General features: G+C 44.5%; 1 protein-coding gene across 3 annotated transcripts in view; it reads right to left on the bottom strand.

The window, feature by feature from the left end:
• The window catches only part of VWDE (von Willebrand factor D and EGF domains), a 550953-nt gene that overhangs the window by 437081 nt on the left and 93588 nt on the right, over nucleotides 1-20284 (bottom strand). For 2 of the 3 annotated variants that reach the window (XR_011303393.1, XM_069648623.1), the window contains exon 2: nucleotides 16577-16761. Coding sequence is in view for 1 of the 3 variants with exons in the window: in XM_069648623.1 (XP_069504724.1) it covers nucleotides 16577-16761 (185 nt within the window). In the remaining 2 variants the exon portion in view is untranslated. The remainder of the gene's footprint in view (nucleotides 1-16576; nucleotides 16762-20284) is intronic. The other variant, XM_069648624.1, reaches the window with a different exon arrangement.

The raw sequence follows: 20284 nt of genomic DNA, 5'->3' as shown, positions 1-20284 counted from the left end.
CTTGGAAGGTGAGTCGACCACTGGTCGAAGGAACCGAAGAAGAGCTTGAAGAGGATGCCTGCTGCAACTCCTGGACTGTTGGTTTGCCCGGTGAAGCACTGCTGCAGTGACTACTTGCCAAGTTTGCATCGACAGAGAAGCCCTGCAAGGACGACTTCTCCCTTTGAGTTGGTGGGACCAATCAACTCCCAAGTAAACCACCTAGAGATGGTTGAATTTTTTTCAGAGTTGCTGCAGGAAACCGTAGAGTCAGGGAGATGGACACCAGATTGTGTGTGTTGCTTGTAAGCTGGCCTAAAGCTTTTGAAATATCCTCCGGACTCCCACAGAGCAGGACTGACCAACCCTGACCCTCCTCAGTCGAGTGCGGGACCTCAGATGTGAGGAAAGTCCACCTTGCTATTTGCTGTACCGCAAGGAGCTGCAACGCGAAACAGCGACTGAAAGTAAATTTTGCCGGTTGCCAGTTTTGACAGTCTGGTGTAGTGCAGGAGTCCCCCGATGTCCTCCCTCTTGTCCCCACGACTGAGGCCCAGGAACAGTGAGATCTGCAGAGCTTAGCATTGTACTTGCTAGACCCAGCACACCCTATCTTACAAAAGAGTGCTGGAGGGGTTACTTAGTATCCCCTGTGTCTAAATGCTCATGTAAACATTTTTATGTTACCCTTTCCTCAGTGGACTGGCTGGTGGCATTGGTTTTGTTTTGAACTACCTAGGTTTACATTTGCCACAACCGTTAACGGCAGACCCTGTAACGCTAACCGTGGGAGCCATCTTTTACAAAATGGCGTCCAGCCAAGAACAGAAGTCTTCAGCTGCATCTTTTCTGCTTTACCAAGGTACTGTAAAACAAGTCTAAGAGAACTTACCTCTTACTGTAGAAGTGCTTGTACAGGTCTAATCAGCTTGTAGCGCTACACTTGATTCTTCTTTTTATCAAAGACTCCTAAGAACCTGTGTTAAGGCTTTTCCATTTGCTTACCAGTGCTGCATCCTATACAAAAACTTTTGCCCATTGACTTTGGCTTCGCCTATTTGATTTGAATGACTCTTCTAAGTGCCATCTGAAAGTATTTGCCCTGCTTATGAATATTTGTAATCTCTTGTGTTCTAATAACCTTTGCCTTTTACCAACTTTTTAAGCGTCTTCTGAATGCCAAAAGTAAGACATTAATGTCCCCAGCACCCTTGTTACTGAAGTCACCTGTGGGTGTAGGTTGTGTCTGTGGGCCATCCCAAAAGGGCCTTGTCTTATTCAGAAACTCAGAATGTACAGTATTGAAGTATATTTGTGTGTTACTAGTGATTCACCAGTCTGCAGGAGACCGAGAGGGCAGGAGCCCTTCTCACCCTGCATCAGCCCTCCAGCTTCACCCCCCGTCTTGAAGCCCACCCGCAGCACGAGGCATGTGATCACCTGGATCGGGGCCCTACCTACTGGATCTGCCCTTATCCTCGTGGTGAGCTATCCTGCACCTGAAATGTGTTGTGTATTTTGATGCCGATTCAACTGCATCAGCCGATGCTATTATCCTTTGATCAGCTGTTTTGTCCCGAAGCAACGCCTGGGTCCAAAATGGTGGGCGCAATGTGGACTCAAAACGATGCTCGCATCGGTTGTTAGGCAGCCTTTTACTTCTTTTACAATGAACATCCGCCGGCAGGCGGAAGGAAGCCGGCAAGCTGAATAAGGCCAGGGAAAAAGGCCTTGTTTGCCGTTGTTCGCCGGAGAGCGCAGCTTGCCGCACGGCTCTACTTTAAGGTACTGCTATTCTCTGATATGCTCTTGCCATACTCTCACTGGCCAAGTTGATTCTTAATTGCATTCATTCATGCCACGAACGTGCCCATTACACATCGTGATGCTTAAATCGTAAGCACTTTACTGCAACTCTGCTATTTGGCCATTCGATTATTACGGCACCTCATCACAAATCTCAAACTTTGAAACAGCCTGCATCAGATATCGGCTAGAACAGCCACCCCAACCTAAGTTAGCATGTTTCCCAACTGCTGAGTGACGCTGCTATTATCTTTAAACACTGTGCTTTATTCTGATTCATCCTACGGCCTGTATCTTGCCTATTACGCCGACCCTTGAAGCAGCCTACTGCCTACACTTTTTGCATCCACTTCTATGTTCTCTTGGTATTGCATGGACTTCAATTTCACGGACCTGCAATACTGAGTCATTTGTGTATGCTAAGTCTGCTTTGTACATTGTACAACATTGAAGTGCCCTCTGCCCATCATTTCAGAACCAGCTCCCTACCACATGTGATGTGTACAATTTAGGAAGCAGTGTATATATATCGAACTTGCCATTTTGCATTAGGCTAAAACCACACTAGATGGTACTAGCCTAGCCAACTTAACTACACTAAAACGGTATCAGCCTACTTTTGAATTCAACTGTATCTATGCTATGCGGGACTAGCCCATGTGACAGAACTGTAGCTATGATAACCTGGGCCTAGCCTACATGTACTCACTAGTAGCGTTGGTAAGTTTGATAATTGCTTAAGCGGGATAAGCCCTTTTTATGCTAATCTATGCTAATGTGGGAATAGCTCACCATTGACTTGTAACCTCCCTACTATCTCAAGCCTAGTCTAACTACCTACCTACCTATTAGCCACTAGCCTTTCCTTTCTTTGTCTTTTTAAGTGACACTAGTCCACCATACCGCCACCTCACTAGGCAATGTGGACTAGCCCATAGCCTTTGCATCTGCCTCCCCTAGATTATAACAGCCTTACCTGATTGGTACTACACGCCCCCCTACCGATTTCTGAACTGTTGAAGCCTTATAGAACAATGCATACTAGAAAGGCCCAGCTATCCAACACTCGACTATCACTCCTTTGCACTTTCATAATTATGGCCTGCATTAACTTCCTACCCTGCCCCCTGCAGGAAAGAAACCGCAGACTATGTTCAAGACTTCCCCGGCTCTACGAACCTAAAACCAATCATCAAAACCCCTACCTTAAGGACAACACTACCTACTCAGCTCAGGAACCGCCAATAACAGTACCCAAAATTTCAGAAAAACACAGAACTGCACCATCCGCCTACTCGGCACACACATAGGAGACTCAATCACCCTAAACACAAATCATCTCCTACCCAAGAACAGAATGACTTGACAGCTATCTCTAGAGCCCTGATTAATGCAAGATCTCTCATGGCACATACCATGGACATTTCTGACACACTATCCACTGATGATGTAGACTTCATGGCAGTCACTGAATCCTGGCTCCATGATGCAGCAGGCCCCGCCCTCATGCTAGCCATCCCAGATAACTACCAAACATTTAGAGTAGGCAGACCTAATGGCAGAGGAGGCGGCCTAGCTATTATAGCTAAAACTAACCTGGCATTAAGACTAACCACACCCCCGCAAATCAAATCCTGTGAAATATTATCTGCCAAAGTACCCATAACCAATAACTGCACACTTACTATTTTCTTGATATATAGACCTCCAGGACCAATAGGCACCATTGCGGAAGATCTATCAAGTCTCCTTACCAACCATACCAAGGACTCCACACAACTTTTACTCTTAGGAGACTTCAACCTGGGCTTCAATGTCCACGAGGACAAACACGCCCTTTCAGTTGAAGCCATCCTGACAGAACATGGTCTCACCCAAAAACTTCTTGCTCCCACACACACCAAAGGAAGATCACTAGACCGGGTTGCCTGTACCATTACCATCACCAATATAACACCACAACCCTGGACCGACCACCACCTTATCAACTTCTCCTCCATTATCAAGCCTCAAAACTTGACTAACAAAGCTATGGCACACCCCCTTCCCACCAGAAGTAAAAAAGACATTATTGCTGAAAAACGACTTCCTCACCTCCTCCCTACCCTCTCCTCTCTCAATGACAATGCCGACCCTAATGCTCTAGTGGAGACTTTTAACAACACCATGACCACAGCCCTTGACATTATTGCACCAGTCAAACTGCGCAAAAGCAAGCAAAAGACCCACCTTAATACCTGGTTCACCCCCCAGCTTAAAAAATTATGACTTCAGAAAAGATAACTTCAAGCTATATGGCAACACTCCCCCACAGCCAAAAACAAAGCCTGTTTAACTAATTTTGCCAATATGTACAAAAAAGAAATAATCCTCACCAAAAGGAACACATTCAATGGCCGAATTTCTAAGGCCAACTGCAACTCTGTCACCATCCTCCTCGAAATGGAAACCCCCACCCCTCCCACAGACAATGGGCCTCATTAGGACCCTGGCGGTAAGGGGTTTGCGCCAGCGTTAGCTGCGCCGACCCCTTACCGCCAACTACGAGTTCCCATAGCGCCATGGTCATTTTTCCGCCCGCTTTTTGCGGGCGTAAAAATCCATGGCGCATTGGGACCTTGGTGTTAATTACGCCACCGTAATTTACGGTGGCGTAATTAACGCCTTCCCCACTCCCATTGAGCCCTATGGGGCCGAAATGGGAATGGGGAAGGGTAAATGGGTCAATGGGGACTTACCGTCCCGCCGACCTCGGAATGGGGCGGTAAGTCCGCCATCCGCCATGGCGTAAAGGGACTTTGCGCCATGGCGGAAAAGTCCGCCGACGGCGGAAAAAATCCGCCAGGGTCCTAATGAGGGCCAATGTCCTTAAAGATAAGCAATGGTGCACCAGCATCCAAAATGCTTTAGCTAATAAAATAGCCACCCTACAGACCAAAATAGCTAATAAAAAAGCCTCCCTGCTCGCCACCGAATTGCAGTCTAGCCCACCTGCCTCATTACTTAGCACCCACATACCTTTCAGATTTACTAATATTACTATACCAGAAACTGAAAAAGTCATCCTATCTCTAAAGCCATCAAATTGTCAGGGTGACAGCTGCTCAGCCCAAATCATCAAGGATGCAGCTAGAGATTTAGCACTGTTTATCTCCAAATTAATTAATCCCTCCTTCAAGACCAGTACTGTCCCCAACAACCTCAAAGAATCCTGGGTTCTACTGTTACTGAAGAAACAGACATTAGACCCCTCCATCCGACGAACTATAGACCGATCACCACGGTCCCCTTCCTCCTCAAAATAATTGACAAGAGTAGCTTACCTACAAATTCAGAACCAGCTCGAAACCAGCCACCTATTAGGCTCCCACCAATCTGGATTCAGACCACAACATGGTACTGAAACAGCATTAATTGACTTAAAGACTCAAATTGACGAGATGAAGGATAAAGGTAACACAGCTACGCTACTCCTCCTCGACCTATCAGCAGCATTTGACCTGGTGGATCATGTAGTGTTATGCAAACATCTAGCATCAGCTGCCCATTTCTCAAGTGATGCCATAGCCTGGGTACAATCCTTCCTAGCCAACCGTACAATGAGAGTCTTCTCCCCTTTAGCTTCTACAGACCCAATCCAAATCACTTGTGGTGTACCTCAGGGATCATGTGTCTCACCCACTATGTATAACATCTTTACTAAGCCCCTCTTCGACAAACTGGACAGACTAGCTGTCACCTACACTAACTATGCAGATGACACCCAGATCCTGATACCCCTTTCGGGCAATTTCGGCATGGACACGGCCTTGGTAAACAAGATATACCTTCTCATTCAGGCATGGATGGCATCACATGGCCTCTGCTTGAATGACGATAAATTGGAGATCCTGATTCTGGGCTCAGACGCCAACCTTAAAAAACGTAGCCCTAGCTACGCCTCATTCGATATGGACGTCAACATAATCAAAGCAGTAACTGAGGTAAAAACACTAGGATTTTACTGTGACTCTACATTATTACTAAAAAACGAGTTGGCGCCATGGCATCCTCAACTGCCTACACATGCAAACTTATTAGAGCCTGCAGACCCTTCCTCTCCAAAGCTAGCTGCATCACACTCGCCAATGCACTAATAATGTCCAAATTAGACTATTGCAACGCTTTATACATAGGGGCTAATAAATATATCCTAGATAAATGCAAACATTACAAAATAATGCCCTTAGAGCAGCTCTGAACATCGGTGAGCACATTTCTAACATCAGAAGAAACCAGCGCTGGCTAAAAATCAGTGACAGGATCCTTCTTAAAACTGTCTCCCTCACCTTTAAATGTCTGAACAACGCAGCACCCCTTATCTCTCAGGCAGAATGATTAGAAGAACGTCGTCCCACCACACAAGATCATCCAACTCCCACTATCTAGAAGTCCCTAGATTTAAACTCTCCAAATCTGACGGAGCCAGTTCCCAGTGGAACACACTCCGTTTAGCCTTCTGAACTGAACAGCCATACCTTAGCTTCAGATGCAATATGTTAAACTGGCTTTGTGCTAAGGACAACTAATACTAGCCTGCTTTGATGTACCCATATGAGCACGTGATTTCTTGACCACCCTCTTTTCTCCTCAGTTGGCCTTGACAACAGCTGACTGTACCGACCATTGCACTTATCCTTGTATGTTACCTCGTCCCCTGCCACTCCCTAATGTAATTACTGTACCTTGTTACCTCTTTCCGAATGTTACCTCTTTCCCTTTGCACCCCCAAATGTCATTACTGTACCTTTTCTATGTTGTAACTAAGCTTTATGTATACTTGTAAACTGCTGCGCCCAGCTACCTAAGGGTTTGGTGCGCATTACCAAATAAACAAACTATTCTATTGCTCCCTTCTGTAGAAGGCTTTATAACTGACTGATTAATACATTATTAATTGTTTATGCAAGAAACCTTGAGTCTAAGAGTTTATTTGAATACCTGTAACTGTGAATCTTTGTGTAACTCCACTACTGCTCACATTTCCCCTCTTGAGATAAGCCTGGCTGCTCAACACGCTAACAAAACTGTGTAGTACAAGCTTATACCAAAGGTTGGGTTGCCTATACCTGTAGTCATAGTTGCTTGTAGTGTTCCCAGAGAGCCAAATAGACAGAAGGGCTTGCCCACCTTCCTACCTGCCTTCCTTAACAGCACTATAACCTCTCTGCCCACCCACCCAGAAGGGTGGGCCAGCATACATGATCACACTACCAGTCTCTCCAGTGCCTAATCTGCTCCAAGGCTCCACTCCACCAACCAAAAGTGAATAACCACACATTGAAGAATGCATGGACTAAGAGAGGGGTACACTACAGGGTGTTGTGTTCCTGGGAGAGCCACACCCACTGACTCCTAAGCCTGTTCCTCGTCACACTGAGTATTATTTTTATTTTGTTAACAGTGATTTCAAGCTGTGCTGCTGTGCCGTTAGAGGCATCAGGCTCTGCCCCTGCTAGTGGGGCACGCACCCGAATTTTAGGACCTATGCTCTATCCCCAGGTGCCCCATTTTTTATGCCTCCATCCACAAATCCCCTAGCCCCAAATAACCCAGCTCACCTCCACCAAAATTATCACTGTAAATATCTACATAGACCCTGAAAACAGACTGCCTCAGATGTCTTCTCTTAGTTCTCTGTACTGTAATTCTGGCAAAGGTGCCAAACCAACCTTCCAATTAAACTGGGCTTCATTACATCTCCGGTGGTAGCCGTGCCAGCAAAACCGGCACGGCTGCCGACAGAGTTGCATCTTTACTGGCACCTGTGAATGGGCAAGAACCGGGTCATGCTGAGTTCGGTGGACCCGGTAATTGCTCATTTGTGGGTGCCAGCAATAAGGGACTCGCCATCCACATTCGGCCCATAAGGTTGAATGGGAATGGGACTTCGGATGCACCGGCACCATTCTGAATGATGCCGGTGCATCCGACGTGCTGTGCTCGCGGGTGCTGATGTGCCCGCCAGTTCAGACCTGCTGGGCTGACAGGCGCCCGCGAGCACATATCTTAGTATGGTGGTCCGGGAACTACGGTACCGGCATGCTTACCGGTACCGTAGTTCCCATGCTGCCAGGGTCGTAATGAGGCCCACTGTCACGAATTCACATTTATGGAAGTTCTGGAGGAGCCGTCATTGATCAGCCCGCTACCTTTCTTCCAGGCTCTGTCTAGTTTTCATGCCTCTCTGCATACATCCTCGTCCTGGCCCCGCCCCCGGCGCATTGCAAATTTAGTCCCACGTTCGTTACCAACGTTCAGCTGTTAGTTTTTTCCTTCGCGTCCATTTTTAGATTTGGCTATTTCCCTCTGTTTTCTGCCTGCCTGTCCTTCCTAGTCATCTCCTTTCCTATAAGCCCTCGCTGCCTGCCAGATTGATTGTCATCGCTCCCTGCCTATCCGGCTACACACTGCTCGCTACCCTTCTTGCCTCCTCATTTCTTCTCTGTCCTCTGTGAGCTGCCTCGCCGCCTGCTGGCTTCGTTCCAGCCCTGCATTTTGGCTGCCGGCCGCTCGCAACCTAGGGTCTTTGCCATATTCCCTACTCCTGCTTCTTCATTTAGGCTAGAGTTTGCATCTGGACTCCTGTGTTCTTAGCTTACACCGGATTATATCCTTTAAGGTTTACATTTTCTACGGAGGATTATTTGGATTATCCTTTTCATCACCACCTTTTGAGGATTCCCTCAATCAACTTCCTCGCACGGGCTGGTTGCCTCAGGAAGAATACCGATGCCTCCATTCAATCGGGCCCGCCCACAGCAACCAGTTTGGGGCTTTTTTCTGTCTTTGGGCTTTTTCTACATACATGGGCTCAACTGGGGGGACGCCATTCTTTCTTGATTGTAACCTAATTGGAAATTGTGGCGAATCCTCGGAACAGACCCTATCTCTTCGAGAATAAGAAGGGAGACATAGAGGAACAAGCTGCTGAATTTTTAGACTCCGAATTCTTAGCAAGTGAGAGCGAGAAAGACCATCAGGTGAGACCTGACTTGAATGTAAACACAATATCAACATTGCGAATGGAGAACTAGGCAAAGTATTTGAGCAGAGAACAGCATTTTTTAATTTTTGTTTAGCGAATTTAAGTTTACCAAAATCATACACTATATGGGGCCTCATTACGACTCAGGCGGTAAGGGTTTTACGGCGGCGTAAACAGCGCCGACCCTTACCGCCTGATTCCGAGGTCCCTTAGCGCCATGGAGGTTTTAACACCTGCTTTTAGCAGGTGTTAAAATCCATGGCGCTAAGGGACCTTGATGTTAATTACGCCACCGTAATTTACGGTGGCGTAATTAACGCCTTCCCCACTCCCATTATGCCCTATGGGGCAAAATGGGAATGGGGAAGGGTAAATGGGTTAATGGGGACTTACCGCCCCACTCACCTCGGAATGGGGCGGTAAGTCCGCCAACCACCATGGCGTAAACGTAGTTTACGCCATGGCGGTAAAGTCACGGCCCAGGCGGTAACTTACCGCCTGGGTCGTAATGAGGCCCATGGTCTTCTTGCCTAGAGGTTCAGAGCTAAATGATGTGATATCTTTTATTCTGAGTAGGATATGTATTTAGGTGAGCCTCAACTGCCACTTTCTCCCCGTGTTTATTGTCGAATGATGCTGATTACGTTTCTCAGGTGTTCTGTGCGCGTGTGTGTGATTAATCGTTTGCTGTATAGACAAACAGAATAGTATTTGCGTTTCTGAAATGGTTTCAATAGCTTTGTGAATAGCAAAAAACGAAATTACGATTTAACGAGAATACATTCAAAAATAAATGATAAGGAATAGATGTTAAAGGCCCGCCCGCCTTCATGGCGAGGTTACTAGCATGGTGCTAACACATGAACACTGGAAGAAATATTGGGGGACAAAAGAGGCCAAGTGTAGTTCATGGAGTCTGAGTAAATCAAGAAAAGAGGTGAGTAAAGGTGAAACGTAATCTGATAAGAAATCTGTTTCCATAATCCGTAGATAGAAAATATGAAATATCATTTAATGTGTTGTGCCCTTCTTCTTCATTGCGGCCAATGTTACATGAAGTATCACATTATTTTGGGAAAACTGTTATATGTTTGCAGATGTTCCAAAATCCCATCATCAGAGGAGTGGGACCCATAGTGTAGACCCAATCCCAGCACTGAGAAGACAGCCTCGTTTGCTATTGAGTCAAACTCATAGGTTTGTCAAAAGGCTCTTGTGGACTCTGTGATTATTAACCCAGCCTCTTGACATTAGATATTGTAGAAATCGGGTGACGTGTGTACAGTGTTTGGGATGGTGAAGTCATCCCTATTCGTTGGAGGTCTGTCATGAGCGGGGCACTGTGTGAACAGTATCTGGAATATCTGAAATTATTTTTAGATGGCAGAATTTATGTCTATGCTATGCTTACCTATCTATGCTTACCAAATTAGTTCACTGGCAATGTTAGCAGTGCATTCTTAAATATAGGGGTTCAACATTATAAACCTCTGCTATGGATAAGCTGTACATTAACATTTGTGGAATCAGTGTCAAAAAATGTTCCAAAAAAAACAGTACACCTGACACTGCAGCCTTCTTCATCCTATATGTATAAAGTGTTGGAATCCTGACAGCCAATCAGGATCCATGGTTTCAGGACAATATTTGCCAGTGTAGGCATAGTTCCTGATGCCTTTCAGTATTCCATCATGTGCCCTGCTCCATTCTCGTCCACACCCTGACCATCTGCTCCATCCTACTCTTCATGCCTCTCCCCAGTGCCAATCTGGGTCAACACTGCTGGCTCTTACTTCCACCCGTCACAGTGACGCTACACATGACATCTGTCTCCTTCCACTATGTTGGCAACACTCTGCCAAAACAATAAAATCACTAATCCCTCTTGGCCAGTGAACACCCATTGCTCGGTTGCCCATTGCAATTTGTTGGGCTCCCCCTTCCCAGGGAAGTACTTTGCTCACATCCAGGTGCCAACATTCACATTGTTTACACCTGCAGGCAATATGACCACTCGCCTCCTGCACACTACCAAACCACTTCACACCAGTCCACCACCTTTTCACATCCCCACTTCACTCCACCACACCACCCCACTCCACACCTCCACTCCACACATCTATCCTGCCACTCCACAGGCCACATCACTCCACACCTCCACTACAAATCCTAACACTACCACACCCCGCAACACCACTCCATGCCACCATAAACCCTACTCCACAACACCACTCCACACCTCACCACTCCATGAACTCAATGTGGACCACTACTGTGCACCACCAGGTCTGTATGCCTCCTTACTCGAGACCTCCACTGCTTATCACTATCGCTTCACAAAAACAAACCATTCCAACCAACACACCACTCCACACCAACACCACTTCACAACACTCCAACACAACACCCCACACCTCTACACCACTCCACACCTACACACCACCACAATACCACTCCACCCCACAACACCACACCCACTTCCAACCCCCACTCCACACTTTACTTTCATGCCACCCATCACAACACCAAATCCAACCCACTCCACTCTATAACCATACACCTAATCTACACCCTTCTCCACTCTACCCCCTTCCGGCACACTGCCCTCATCCTCCACTCAACCTCTGCTGCTGCCCACCCCTAAACCACAGAACACTACCCCACCCATCTTTCTCTAACCCCACACACACCTTACACAACTCCCTATTTCACTCCTGCATACCTTTTTGCCCATATACTCCCACCTTATTCTACTACCACCCATCTCTGCCTTGCCTGAATCTTCCCACTCCTTCCCTGCCTCACACCTGCCCACCCGTCACTCCTGCCTATCCCCACAAACAAACCCAACCCAGCCCATCTCTTCCTCACCCCACTCATCCAAGCTCATTCCCATACTACTCCAGAAAACTCTACCTCCCCCTTCCCTACTTCATCCCTGTGCACACATACTTCCATACCCACCATTCACCCACTTTTCCTTCTTCACCACTGCTTATATCTCCCAACACACCCCCGGTCACATCTTTCTGTGCAAATTAACCCTGGTTTACCCATGCGTACCACACCCAATCCTGCACCTGTACCTTCCATCCTAGACAGCCCCTTTCAGTTCCACCTTAGCTAACTCTTAAAATTGCCATACTTACCTCACAATTACCAAAGATAGTGTTTGTTGACAAGTAAAATTAGTAATACACACAGGAAAACAAATATAAACACTGAAGAGGAGTCTCTATGTCTTTCTATCATATATTTTACTAACGTTATTTTTCAGCAATCACTCATTTACAGATGTGTTTGGAATTACTGCCCAGAGTACTCATCGCCTTCTTACCTATAAATGTTACTTGTTATAAACAACTACAAACAACACAGGTATTGTCTTTGGAAATGTTTCCTTACAAGGCCTCTGCAGAGGTTGTGACAATGCTCTAGTCCTGTGAAGAACAGATCTTTGCCTAAGCCCACTCTGTTCCAAAAAATTATTAGAGTGTGGATTTTATTTTAGTAAATAATGCTGCAAATGGGTGCATTTCCTAATGGCACAAGCCTGCTATCCGATGGATAGGTTTGAATCGAAAAATGGGTTCCAGTAGTTTTGCTTTAGATGCCGAGACTGGGGTGTTCTAAATGTGAAAGGCGGGTGCAATTGTAGATTATGCCATGGAAAAGTTCGTAAATGTGTTACCATTAGGGAAGCAACTGCTTTCATTCATCCCTCCCTGTACCTTTGTGACACAACAAGTGAAAGCATTCAGGTGTTTTCAACCTTTATCTAACTGGTCCATGATTTGCACATTGCCTGAATAGAATCAGAACAGTTAGATGGACCCTCTCCCCTGTCACACCTAGACTCTCTCCCTTGCTTTTGATGTTTGTTTGTATCTGCTCACACTTTTCCCGCCTCTGGCCCTTTTCATTGACAAATGACAGTCTGTATAGCCCAAGAGGGGGTACAATACACCTCTTTCCAAACAAGCCTCAATGCTATAAGAACATTACCTTGGTACTTTGTGCAGTTAAATGTACTTAGATGAGTGTTGTATGTGATTCAATATATATCTTGATGAGCCACCAAGAAATGAATGATCCTTGGTGCAGCATGCTGTATGTTAGGGAGTAGATGGCTGAAGTGCACTGTCCTAGTCTCAAATGTACTGAACAGTAGTAAAGGAAGGACTATAGGCATGTCTTCTATTCGCTGTGTCTTCATGAAATGGTGGAGTAGGTGGAAGAGCTTCATGTGATCAAAAGCATCAAATGCAGTGAGAAAGGAGCTGCATTGCAGAAAGATTATTTTCTATAATCACCATCATGTAGATGTAATTGGATTAAAACAAAATCCATCAAAGTAGAAACAGTCATATATAAAACACAGAAAAGATAAAAACGTTTTTTCAGATAAAAGTATTTAAAATACTGTGATTCAAAATCATTGAGCAACTATGGATTTCATTAAAGACTCTCGTAGACTTACGGCACAAAGAAAATAATATAGTAGACTCCAAGCCACTACTGGAGTGTTGGTCGACCAAATGAAAACCATCGCCGGTCTGCACTGTCTAAAGTTGAAATCACGTAATATCAGTTGTATTGTTCTGACCAGGATTAAGGTGAAAGCTGAACAGAAGAATCAAAAATGCATACAATCTTCTACTTCAGCATCACTTAATAAACACCCTTGGTCCTTTGACGCTGCTGGTTGGTCTCTAGACTACCTGCCAGTGACAACTCTGAGAGGCAGAAGATTAAATCACCACCTAGTTATCAGTATATGATCTTTTTTATGGTTGGTCCACAGAAGGTATTCAGTGACATTCAGCGTGGATAATAAAACAGTTGATTGATTAGAAATTTTTTGTAACTCAATCTGTTCCTGACCAAGCTTCAAATGGGAGATGAGATTCAGCAAGACTACTTTATGGTAAAGCACATTAATAATGGAATGATTAACCAAACAAGCTATTGCATTTACCTCAGCCAAACATTTCCGGACCAAAGAACACCAGGGTATTGGCAAATGATTTGCCTCAGCCTGTAGAATGTGGTTCAGAAGGACAGGGTTGCTTTTGCATTTAGCCAAACTCTGAACCACAATTGTACTGGTTCAGTTGGGATCTCATCTTCCATAGAGTGCATCCCCAATTCAGTATCCACAGAGAATGCATGAGCAGAGTTAGGTAGGGCCAATATATGCTTGAAAAGGCGGTTCTCTTGAGTTTGCAAATTGTTCACAACCTACATGGCCCATAAAGTTATGCCATATCTGGCAACTGTCTTAGCATAATGCTCACCGGTTGTGCTTCATATAGTTTGGCAAAACGCAACACCCCACCACATGCTTGCAACATTTTATTTTTCAAATGCTGAATATAGGTAGCCCCATTGACCCTAGATGGGACTACACAACCTAAATATTCATAGTTTGCACAGATGTTAATTGGATCAGTCTCTGCAGTAAAAGCAGTTAGATTACATGTTTTAAGGTCAGCTTGACAAACCATAGTAAGCGATTTTGAGACATTAATTGAGAAATCATGATCACGCATAAAATCAACATAGGCCATGATCAAAATCTGTAAAACGTGTAGGGTTCTTGCGAGTAGCACAGTATCATCTGCATACATCAGAACTGGTATCGAAATACCGGCCAGTTTTAGAACATCAGCATTTAGCTCATCCGGATGTTCATAAAGATTACTAACAGACAAGAAGAAGAATCCAAGTGCAAGTAGGCAGCCCTGACTCACACCAGCACCAACACAAAACCATGGTGTGCAATGGCCTTTTGCTCCAGATCGTACACAGGCCTTACTCTTCCAGTGTAGTGCAGCAAGAACATTGACAGGTCCACCTCGACAGCCCATAGAAACCAGAAAGGACCAGAGTTTTGGACTATTAGCCTTTTAAATGCCAATTTAACGTACATAAATGCTAAATAAATCTTTTAATTTGTAAACTAAACACATTTGAGATACCAAAGTACAGGTTAAGCCCTGATCCTGTGTGCCTAGGCCATCACTAAAGCCTCACTGAGCGTGTGTGAGGGTGTTGTTAGCTTTAACCCACCCTTGTAGTCTTGCCAAAATAGCCCTGCTAAAAATGTTAACCAAGAGTCCAGCAAAGAGAAGTGGCGGTAAGAAATAGTCACATTTTTCAGACCTTTTTTGTAAAGCTGGCATATAATCGTTTGATTCCAAGACTCAGTCAAAAGGCCGGTAGCAAACATTGAATTAAAAAGAAAGACAAAACCTCTTCCTGCCCTCAAAATAAATTGGCAGGATTGGCATCTGGACCCAGACTCTTATGGACTGATTGCTTCTTAAGAGCAACCGGTCAGATTACATGTTTTAATGTTTTAAGGGTGATCAGGGATGTTCGAATCAGTGTCGGTTTTGACATACAGCAAAGAAAAATGATGAACTCAATCCGTGACCTGGACACTAGTCTCAGACAAATTGTATTGTCTATGGTTTATCTTAGATACTATTATCAAGACAATAATTACATCTCTATTCTTGACATAGAGACATTTTTAGGACATAAAAAGAGGCTTCCCTGGTCTTGCCATGGCCCTTTGATACTTCTAAACTAAGCCATAAATAGGAAACATTGGGCCTCATTATAACTGTAGCAACTACGGTATGAACGTTGCCGGTGAGGCACCAGCGCCGTTCATACCGGCCTTCCGCATTACGAGTTCTGCTCGCGGGTCCCTGACAGCCCACCAGGTCTTATCTGGTGGGCTGTGCGGCACCCACGAGCAGAACTCGTGATTGCACCGTTATCAACGGTGCCGGTGCAACCATGCTCCCCAACCCCCTTCTGCCCTATGGGGCAGAATGGGGATCGGGGGCCCGGCATTAGCGCCTCCTGCAAATGGGCAATTACCGGCCCACTCATCTCATAATGGTCCGGTTATTGCCAAATCGCGGGAGCGGTGCCGGAGGAGAGCAGGGCCACAGCCGTGCCTAACCATACAGGCACGGCTACCTCCATGCTCGTAATGAGGCCCATTGATTTTTATAAAGCAGCACGCACTGAGAGTGCTGGGAGACATAGAACCTCATTACGAGTTTGGCGGTATTTCCCATGGATTTACTACCACTCGTCCTGGTTGTAAATTTGACTGATGGTAGATAGTTGATGGGAATCCCCATTCATGGACTCCACATACTGCTTCAAGAGTGCATGTGTTCTGCGCCCGAGGAGCACGCAAAGCTAGCTGTATCTGCCTTGGGTGTACAGTCACTTTGTGAGAACCATTCCATAAATAGGCGGAGCGCGCAGAATAACTTCGGCCCTAAATCTATGAACCGGGTTGAGGGACTGACTGTAGTACATGAAGAGTATTTCTATATTACCCACTTAATTCTTAACGTTCACCTAAACCATGGTATGATGTCACATCCATGCAATAGTCTGCAATTTTATTGGCCAGAAATGTGTTCAAACCCTTATTAATGATGTTCAGGAATAACTGTGCCCAATTTAATACAACATACTTAACACCATCATTTTTAAAGTGTTCAACGAAATGAAAGTACTTTTTCAACCGGATTATCAGCACAGTGCTTTAAAAAATGTGTACCTTCCTGCAATTGCAACCCTTTATCATAGTTTTTTTTTAACTGTAAGAAGGTCACTTTTCTGCCACACCTCTACTTGTTACATAGGTATTTCTCCAACGGATCCCTGTTCTAGAATCATCTTAAAAAAACATGTGTTATGCTTCAAAGGCAAGATGAGGTGCACCAATACCTCCACGCACTTGGTTGGCATCTCTGCTGGCTTGTCAAAGATCACAAAGCGGTACCAGCCGGGTGCCAGGGAGTGGTCGCAGATCAGATCTTGAATGGCTGACTGCTGAAGTCTCAAGGAATCGAAATCAATGCTTCTGTATGAATTCTGCAGAATCTGATGTCCGCTGGCTTTACACTCTGGAGCTGTGGTGGAAGTAAATAATGGATTAGTTATTATACGTTTGTATTTTTTCAAAACAAAGCAAAGCATTACATCTATACATTCCGAGGGACAAAACAACGAATCTGATTCAAAGATTTAAAAACTTGGGAAGAATACTAATATCCACAAAAACTGTAATAAACACCACGCACTCTCTCTCATCCCAATAGTGAAAGACTGAAATTAGCGACGTTTTTTAAAAAAAATGTTTTATTGTTTTATGGCATTGTCACATTCACATGAATATTACAAGCCTTTCACAAACTCTTAACAGACATAAAAAATACAAAATACATCTCAGTTTTCATTACAACAACCATAAATAAGCGATTTTACCCTAAATATCTTTAAAATGTAAGTAACATTTTTTCCCAAAAAATAGAAAGAGCCAGAAGGAGCGATAGGTTGTCCCCCCGTAGCCCAGAACAAATTCGCCCCACGTTTTTTAACCCCACAGTTCTCGAAGTGCGTTGTTCTGTACTCCCTAAAACTAGGACAGACAAGCCTGAGATGTTTTGGCGATTCTAGGTAGAAAGCCTGTTTACAGAAACGAAAACTTAAAGTCCCTCCTCCATTTTCATTCCATTTGCTCGTCCGGTCCAAGGTATGGAATATGCTCAACTTGAATCCTAAATACAAGCTTCTTGCCCTTGCTGATGGAAATAAATAAAGAGAGATATCTTGGTCTATCAGAGTGCTTCCTCTGGAACTTTGCTTATTCCCTATGGGAGGAGTATGAGCCCAATTTGTCAATAGTCTGACAGCAATCATAGGAAAGCAGTTTGTACTTAGTCTTGCCCGGCCTATCCTCCTCAGAGGGGGCAATATCCCCTAGCAGACTAGACATAATGTTTTTAAAAGAAACCAATGCAGGCGCCGATTCCTGCTGACACATTATTCACAGGTCTTCATACAGAGATTCCGGTAAAGGTTGTACTATTTTAGCATATAGGCTCAGTTCTCTCCACATGTATCTGGAACCTAAAGAAACACGCCCTAGTTAGTGCCTTCCCATTGAATTTGGTAGGGCCTGGGGCAGATCATACCCTGCAAGACATCAAGGGTTTGGCTCATATTTCACAATGATAGTTCCAGACCATACAGGAGCATAGGCTCTACCTTTGCCAAGTAGAAGTCAATCAGAGGTATAAGAGAAAGACTGCATAGAGTGGAATATATTCTTTTAAGTTTTGAAATCAAGGCTTTGCCTTCTGGTTCAATTGAACCCCCATTTGTGTCAAAGAGGTAGAATGAATTAGACTGTAGCCCAGGCAGCAGGTGGAGAAGACCTCCTCGAGTCGTTGCTCACCTACCACCCAGAACATAGTTTGGACTTCAGCTTATTTGAGGATTTCACCACCTTTCATTTAGAACTGCTCACCAAGAGATTATTTTCAGCTGTCTAGGGGTAAAACAAATCGAGCTGATGCTGTAGGCCTATAGGGTTTTGGTCAAAGAAGACCACATTATCAGAAAAAGCCAACCAATCAATCTTCATGTGGCCCATGCTGACCGGAAAAGTAGTTTGAATCACCCACAGCTTGTTAATATCTGTGATGTAACCTAATTCCAGATGTCTTCTGATGGGTGACTTTAATTTGAGGTTGGAACACCCAGAAGACCCTCGCCTCAGAAATGGAGAAGGCACTATTAGAATTGGTATTTGAACAAAAAGTACGAGCCCCAACACACCTCTTGGGACATACCCTTGATTGGATCTCCATGACTAATATCCAGAGTAGTGACTTTGAGACACTTCCATGTCCATGGTCGGATCACTCATTTATTCATTTCACCATTATAGCGGACTTCCCTCCAAAGATTAAACACACATGCCTGATGGGCCCTTTGGTTAGAAATACCAAACTTATCACTAAAGATAATATTATGCCCCTGTTAAGCCCCGGGTTGGATTTTAACAAGGAACTCACCAGCATCTATGTCACAGTCTATCACTGCTAACTTGAGTCACATTAATGATACATTGGAACCTTTGAAACAGCTGACAATTATTATAGAAAGAACCAGCAAAGCCTGCTTTACACCAGAACTACAAAAGAGTGAGTCTATGATGACAAAATCCTACTATATCTGGAAAGAAAATCCCCTATTTGAGCATCTGGCTACATATAAGGCAATCGCAAAAGCCTATAAATTAGCTATTGTGCAGGCAAATAAATCCTTTCACAACACACCAATTACAAACACAAAGTCCAACGTTCAAGAATTATTTAAAATCCTTAAAGAGAACAAATCCGTCACAACACCCTGAGCTCACACAATAAAAATGGGTGCATCCTGGTGCCAAGACATACAGGACGCAGTGCAGAATAAACTCTCTACAATCAGGGAACATAGTCCAAAAAAGAAAAAAGAAAAAAAGGCTACATGTCAGAACAATACAGGGACTATCTCATTCGTAAGATGCCCTTCCATTCCATTTCAACCGTATATCGGTGCAGGATTTGACCCTTGTCATAGAACAATTTAAGTCTATATACTGCATAGAAGACCCATGAGCTGCTTTAATTATAAAAACCTGCCCAACTCCTCTTCTCGAGGCCATTTGTAATTTTGTTAACTCCTCCTTTCTAGAAGGCCACGTACCATCTGACATTAAACAAGCATGGGTATCAACAATACTGAAAAAAACAGGCTTTGCTATTGACAATCATCTAAACTACAGGCCAATAACTAATATACCATTCTTACTTAAAATCATAGATCGTGTGGCTTACAATCAAATTTCCCAACATCTTGATCTATATCCCATCCTTAACGCCTGCCAATCCGGATTCTGCAAGGGTTGCGGCACAGAGACTGCCCTATTAGAGCTTAAATCAAGACTCTTGGAACGAATGGATAAGGGTGCTGCTTCCATGCTTATGCTCCTAGACCTGTCAGCCGCATTCGATTTGGTAGATCATGTGATTTTGGCTGACAGGCTAGGTGAAGTAGCTAATTTCTCCGTGGAAGCTGTTCAGTGCACCGTTTTTTTCCTGAGTGATCGAGTCAGCCGTGTCTTCATAGATGACGCAGCAGCTGACCCTGTGTCGGTTTCGTTTGGAGTTCCCCAAGGTGCCTGCTTGTCCCCTTGTATTTACAACATCTTGGCCAAATCTTTCTTTGACACCTTAGAGCGGGATGGAGTGTTGTTTACCAACTACGCTGACAAAACGCAGTGTGCCGTCCCTTTGGCAGGCTCCCATTCTTCTAATGAAGAAGAACTCAATAGAATGTACTCTTTGGTAGAGGAATGGCTGATAGAAAACAATCTTGTCCTTAACAGGGAAAAAACTGAATTAATGTTGGCTGGCACAAAACCCATGATTAAGAAACTGGGACAACTCTACTCAGAATTTCACATAGGTGATGTGATTATCAATCCACAGAAAAAAGTGAAAACGTTAGGTGTAGTGTTCGATCAACATCTAGATATGAGAGCTCATGTAAGAAGTTTGGTCACCTCCGTGATTTACTTCATAAAATTGCTTTCTCACTTAC

The sequence above is a fragment of the Ambystoma mexicanum genome, chromosome 2q (genome assembly GCF_040938575.1).
Source record: "Ambystoma mexicanum isolate Mex_15411 chromosome 2q, UKY_AmexF1_1, whole genome shotgun sequence".
Lineage (NCBI taxonomy): Eukaryota > Metazoa > Chordata > Amphibia > Caudata > Ambystomatidae > Ambystoma > Ambystoma mexicanum.
The sequence above is the reverse complement of the archived record's forward strand: the minus strand, read 5'-3'. Positions and strand labels throughout refer to the sequence as shown.